Source organism: Echinops telfairi, unplaced genomic scaffold (genome assembly GCF_000313985.2).
Source record: "Echinops telfairi isolate 266 unplaced genomic scaffold, ASM31398v2 ScPeMD7_2291;HRSCAF=2852, whole genome shotgun sequence".
Lineage (NCBI taxonomy): Eukaryota > Metazoa > Chordata > Mammalia > Afrosoricida > Tenrecidae > Echinops > Echinops telfairi.
In genome coordinates, this window is record NW_022106189.1 from 48,142,378 (window position 1) to 48,149,269 (window position 6,892).

General features: G+C 44.3%; 1 protein-coding gene across 1 annotated transcript in view; it reads left to right on the forward strand.

The window, feature by feature from the left end:
• Positions 1 to 6,414: 6,414 nt before the first annotated feature.
• The window catches only part of RPL13 (ribosomal protein L13), a 2,372-nt gene continuing 1,894 nt past the window's right edge, over positions 6,415 to 6,892 (forward strand). Inside the window, exons 1-2 of the mRNA XM_004704732.2 lie at positions 6,415 to 6,471; positions 6,774 to 6,887. Of these exons, the coding sequence (XP_004704789.1) occupies positions 6,788 to 6,887 (100 nt within the window). The 5' untranslated portion in view covers positions 6,415 to 6,471; positions 6,774 to 6,787. The remainder of the gene's footprint in view (positions 6,472 to 6,773; positions 6,888 to 6,892) is intronic.

The window sequence follows — 6,892 nt, forward strand, 5'->3', positions numbered from 1 at the left end:
CCCCCCCCCCTGACACCTGAGCCAGCAAATCAATATACCTTAAACTATGCGACAAGAAACAGGTTTTCCCCCCACAATTATAGATTAGCAGGTTTTTACAATGTCACAGGATACACCTGATACTCTAAGAAGTCAGGCCCTGCAAAGATCATTAGGAAATTATACCTACATTTCTCCAGGGGCCAATTAGACCACCATCCCCTAATGCACCCTTGTTTATCTAAATTGGGGCGATGTTTTGTGTCTGGCTACTTACCTTAATGACCTTCTTAGCTTCCTTCCTAAATTGAAACATTCCTGATTAAGCTTAAAAAATTTTTACTGGACAATTGATCTATGTATTGTGATGAATTGTCTGAGCCCCAATAAATTGATTTTTTTTTAATTTTACTGGAAGGGAGGGGACTTACATTTTGGATTTTGAACAAACTAAATCTTAAATTATATATCTAGTATTGACTAACACCAGGCTAATTCTTCTACTTCCCTATTAATTTCACATTAGAAAAACTATGGAATCTATTTTTTTTCTATTTTCTTCTTTTTCTTTTTTTTAGGCAGTGCGAGAGTGAGGCAGTGCAAGAGTGAGACAGTGAGTGAGTGAGAGTGAGTCAGTAAGGCAGTGAGACAGTGAGAGTGAGACAGTGATTGAATGAGGCAGTGAGAGAGTGAGACAGTGAGACAGTGAGTGAGTGAGAGTGAGGCAGTGAGAGAGTGAGAGTGAGACAGTGAGTGAGTGAGACAGAGTGAGGCAGTGAGAGAGTGAGACAGTGAGAGTGAATCAGTGAATGAGTGAGTGAGTTAGTGAGTGAATGAGACAGTGAGTGAGTGAGTGAGGCAGTGAGAGAGTGAGACAGAGTGAATGAGTGAGTGAGTGAGTGAGACAGTGAGAGAGTGAGACAGTCAGTGAGTGAGTGAAACAGTGAGAGGGTGAGGCAGTGAGACAGTGAGTGAGTGAGACAGTGAGAGAGTGAGTCAATGAGTGAGTGAGACAGTGAGTGAGTGAGAGGGTGAGGCAGTGAGACAGTGAGTGAGTGAGAGTGAGGCAGTGAGAGAGTGAGACAGTGAGAGAGTGAGAATGAGACAGTGCGAGAGTGAGGCAGTGTGAGAGTGAGTCAGTGAGTTAGTGAGAGAGTGAGACAGTGAGAGTGAATCAGTGAGTGAGTGAGGCAGTGAGTGAGTGAGAGTGAGTCAGTGGGTGAGTGAGTCAGTGAGTGAGTGAGAGTGAGAGAGTGAGTCAGTGAGTGAGTGAGAGTGAGACAGTGAGAGAGTGAGACAGTGAGAGTGACTCAGTGAGTGAGTGAGGCAGTGAGTGAGTGAGAGTGAGTCAGTGAGTGAGTGAGTCAGTGAGTGAGTGAGAGTGAGAGAGTGAGTCAGTGAGTGTCAGTGAGTGTCAGTGAGTGAGTGAGAGTGAGACAGTGAGAGAGTGAGAGTGAGAGAGTGAGAGTGAGGCAGTGAGAGTAAGGCAGTGAGTGAGTGAGAGTGAGAGAGTGAGGCAGTGAGTGAGAGAGAGGGAGACAGTGAGAGAATGAGGCAGTGAGTCTCTATTTTCATAAATAAAAAGAATCACACAATCATCTCACTTGAAGCAGAACAGGGATTTGACAAAATCCAGCACTCATTCCCGATAGAAACAGTCAACAAAATATGAAAAGAAAGGAAATTCCTCAACATATACATATACACCAAACCAACAGCCAACATTACTGTCAACTGAAAGAAACTGGACAGAGACCAAGGAAATATATCCTTTATGACCATCCTATTCCAGCTGTGCTGGAAGTCTTATCCAGAGCTATTAGACAACAAGGGGAAATGGAAGAAGTAAAACTCTCTGCAGATGCGATGATCCTATACATAGAAAATCTCAAAACATTGCAAGAAAATGATTGAATTAATTGAAAGTGACAGGGTTCCAGATGAACATACAAAAAGCCAGTTGGGTTTTTATATGGTAACAAGAGAGCTTTAGAACGGAAATCAAAAAAACAATAGCCATTAAAAAGATTAAGTACTTGGGAGTAAATATCAACAGAGAAACTAAAAACATGCACAAAGAGAACCAGAAAACACTATTATAAAAAAAAAACAAAGTAAAAACAAAAAAAAAATTTTAATCATTTTATTAGGGGCTCATACAACTCTTATCACAATCCATACATATATCAATTGTGTAAAGCACATTTGTACATTCGTTGCCCTAATGTAAAAACAAAATTTACTGCTACTGAGTGAATTCCAATCCACGGTGATCCTACAGAACAGGGTAGCAACTGCCCTATGGGTTTCTGAGACTAACTCTTCATGGGAGTAAAAAGTGTCATCTTTCTCTGTTGGAACTGCTGGTGGTTTTGAGCTTCTGACTTTTTGGTTAGCAGCCCAACTCTTCACCACCAAGGTTCCTCCTAAAACAACGAGATCTCCATAAATGAAAGGGTATGCCACACTGATGGACAGGAAGACAGAATTATGAATACGCTGATGTGCCCAAAGCAATCCCAGTTCTGATGCCAGCATCATTCTTTAAAGGACGGAAAGACCCAGATAAGCACAGCACTATTGGAAGAACAGACGAGGAGTCCTCTCAACTTCTCAATCTCAAAGCCCACTACACAGTCACAGTACTCAAAACAGCTTGATACTGGTACAGTAAATGCAAAGACCCCGGAAGATGAGTATCCAAAGGTAAGTTCAAAAGGAGTCCTAATGGTCTAGTGAGTTAGTTGTTGGACTGCAAACCACAAGGGAAGCAGTTCAAAAGCACTCTGTGGGAGAAAGATGAAGCTTTCTACGCTCATAAAGAGTTAGTCTCGGAAATACACAGGGACAGTCCTAGTCAGTTCTGTAGAGTTGCTGTGAGTTGGACTGACTATATGGCAGTGAGGGGTTTTCTGTTGTTGTTTGTTTTTTTAAGAGGTAAATTCATCCACACATAGACAGCTAATATTTGACAAAGGTCTAAACACATTAAAAGGGGAAGAGAGAATCTCTTTGACAGATGCTGCTGGTAAAACTGGTTATTCATTTACTGGTAAAAGAAGAAGAATGAAATAGGATTCATATCTCATACCATATACAAAAGCAAACTCAAGATGGATCAAATAATTAATTAAATGTAAAACCTAGAACTACAGAGATTATTAATGAAAGAATAGGGACAAACGTAGCAACTCTATTATATAGTATATATATATATATACATATATATATACATATATATATATATACACCTTGAAGCATAATAAAAAACACAAATAGCAAAATGGCAGGGACCTCCTAAAAATTAGACACTTAGGTGCATCAAAAGATTTCATAAAGTGAAAAGACAACTCATAGACTCGGGGATAACTTGGGTAATGACATATTAGACAAGGTACAAACTTCAAAAATTTATATAAAACTTCAAGTGAACTAGAAAAAAAACAAATAATACAATTTAAAAATGGTCAAAGAACACGAACAGACACTTCACCAAAGAAGGCTGGCTTTGAAGAAATGCTTGCAACAATTAGCCATTCAAGAAATGCAAATCAAAACAAAATTGAGATACCACCTCACCCCAGCATGCACAGCAGTTAAAAAAAAAAAAAGCCCAACATAATAACAAATGCTAGTGAGGACTCAGGGAAATGGGAACACTCACACACTGCTGCTGGAATTCTAAAACAGTCCAACCACTGTAGAAAGCTGTGTGACAATTCTTCAAAGAGTTGGGATAGAAACACCATATGATCCAGCAATCTCTATACTTGGTACTCGGTACCGCCTAGAGAAATAAGAGCTACTACATAAACAGATACATGCACACCTCTGCTCATCACAGCACTAGTCACGGAAAGATGGAAAGAATCTAAATGCCCAGCAGTGGGAGAAAGGATAAACAAACTTTGGTCCATACACACAATGGAATACTGTGTGGAGTTAAAGACTAATGATGAATCCGTGAAAGCCCTCACAACATGGGCAAACCAGGGCATTACGTTGAGTCAAACACAAAGGACAAATGCTGTGTGAGACCATGATTATAAAAAGTTAAGAATCTAATTTTGGGTGGGGGAGGGAAGGAGGTAAAAAAAGAGTTGATACTAAGGGTTCAAGTAGAAAGAAAATGTTTTGAAAATGATGGCAACACATGTACAAATGTGCTTGATACAACTGATGTGTGGACTTTTTTTTTACATTAGATGTATTGATGTTATAAGAGCTGTAAGATATACGGGTTGCGATAAGAACTGTAAGAGCCCCCAATAAAATGATTTTTTTTAAAAGGAGCCTCCGATACAATGATTCATTTTTTAAAATTTCATTTAAAAAAATGAAATTTCATAAGAGAAGGAATGTTCTTTGATGTTTACCTGGGTGCAGGTGGGGAGGCAGCGAGGAAGGTGTAGTCCAGGCCAAGAATAGCCACTGGGGTCTTAAGAGCTCATGAGCAGTCACTTAAGGTGCAATAATTGGTTTCTTATTGGTTTCTTCCCACCCAGAGCCAAACAAAATGACAAAAATACAAAAACACGTGGAAATAATCGGTCCCTTGGACTAATGGACCACACAGACATCAGTATCCACCACCCCTGGGGTCACAAGAAGCACCTGGCACCTGGCTTCCTCTCCGAACTTCTCTGAAAAAGATCACGTTAAAAGATCTTGGACAGAGTGGGAGAAAAACATGAGCCAGAATGTGAAATCCTTCAAGAGTCTAGGCTGACTGGCTGGATAGATACTGGTGGGATCTCCAAGACTACAGCCTCTACTCTTCAGGATGGAACTGACCTTGCAGGTTCAGTAGGGTGTCCACTTGTCCTGGATGACAGACCACAGGGTATGTTGACTGAGAACAAATGTATTCACTGGCTACTTAACATTTGCGTTTTGTTTTTCTCAATAAAAGGAGGTGACTTGGACAATAGGTTAGAGTGTGGCCTTTGGAATCCCTCACTTATATTTTACCCTAGTTCCACCACTATGAATCCCTCTTACCAAGTTCCCTCACTTAGGAAGTAAGAGTTTTAGCCAGCAGTGAAAATGCATGGAAGGCATTTCATGTACCCTGTTTCCCCGAAAATAAGACAGTATCTTTTTTTTTTTCTTTCAGTTCAAGGATTGTTTGTTGACCTTTAGGAGTGTTTTCCAGTCCAGTCTGTTGGGGCACCACACCCTGGCCGCAAAGTCCACCTTCAGCATTCCCTGGGGACCTCCCCCACTCCATTCCCTTGCTGTTCTGTTGCACCCTTTAGTGTTTTGCCTGTGTGGCAGGATCAGATCGGGTGCAATTCCCACACTGTGTCTCTGGTGTTGTCCCCTATAGGGCTATGGGTCAGTGAGGGCCATCATGTCTCATAGTGGGGCCGGCCATGTGGTCCTCTCTGAGGACTAGTTGCTCTAATTGGGAACATCTTCCTCACAGCCTGGTGGGCCAGGATGTGCTCCATTCTCTCCTCCTCCCCCTTCATATGCTCCCCGTGTGCTCCAATCAGATATGTCCCTCTCCCGGAGCTGCAAATTCAATGCTGTCCTTTGAGACAGTGTCTTATATTAATTTTTGCTCCCAAAGATGCGCTAGATCTTATTTTCGGGGAGGTCTTATTTTGGGGGTGTTTACTTTGGGGTAACAGGGTAGTAGGTGGTACTCACTCCACAAGTGATTTAAGAAAGGAGAGTCAATGTTCTAAACAGATTCTAATCCATTCCGACTCACCGGGCTCTAATAGGCGGAAATGCTCCAAAAGGGTTCCGTGGCTGTCCATCTTTGGCATCCTGCAGCCTCTTTTTTCTTGCTGAGAGGTTGGTGGATTCTAATTGCTGACCCTGGGTTAGCAGCCCATACTCACTGCTCCACCAGGGCTCCTCTCCAAATAGAAGGGGGTGTGTTTGCGCCGCTCAACTACATCGTTTCATACTCCTGTTCAAACAGTAAAATGCCCAGGACCCTAACGACCAGATGCCTACGTTCAAACCGCCAGTTTCCCTTCCGCCCCTACACTGGCTGCACCTTCATCATGGCGGGAAACAGTCCCGATTTTAAACAATTTTTCCCATGTCCCTCGGCGTTTTTAAAAAGTCCCGATTTTTTGAAAGAATGCACGACAAGCTAGGGTAGACGGTTTCCGGCTGCCATGTGGCTATTTCGTCAGGATATGAGTTTTATCAGTGGTGTCCCGCTTTACCAATGTTAACTGGCTGAAGTGCCACGGGCGTTTCCGCACCGGCAACGAGCAGTCAGGACAGAAGGTCTCAATTCGACTGGCCAAGCGCCGCGTGCCTGGGCATACTTTAGGACCGACACGAAAGTTGCGCTCCCCGGCGCGCAGCCCTGTTTACAAAGCTTCCCGGGCGCTGTGACGCCACTTCCGTCGCTCTTGGTTGTGACTCATCAGGACGTTCCGGCGTTACTGATACGCCGCGTCTCCTACATCCCAGGGTGCACTGCGGGCGCGCTCTCTTTCCGCTCGGCCGTTCCGCTTAGAGGAGGTAGGTTGGCTGGGGCGCGAGGCTTTCGGGCTCCATCGTCCCCCATCCACTTCCATCTTTGTGGGTCGTCCTCCGCCGCAACCATGAAGGGCCACTCCAGGGGCCCCTCCCGGCCTCGGAAGCAGTTGGGCCGCTCCTGGGCCTCTAGCGGCTCGACCTGGCAGCCGTAGCTGGAAACCCCGGCAGGGACCCACCCGCGAGCGCGGAGTGTTCGGCGCTCGGGTGGTGGGTAGCAGCACTCTGCGCGTCCGCACCCCGCTCCCTAACTCTGCACCCTCTGTTTTTCGCATTTTCGGGTCCAGGGCCGTAGGCAGCCATGGCGCCCAGCCGGAATGGCATGATCCTGAAGCCCCACTTCCACAAGGACTGGCAGCGGCGTGTGTCCACGTGGTTCAACCAGCCGGCGCGGAAGATACGCAGG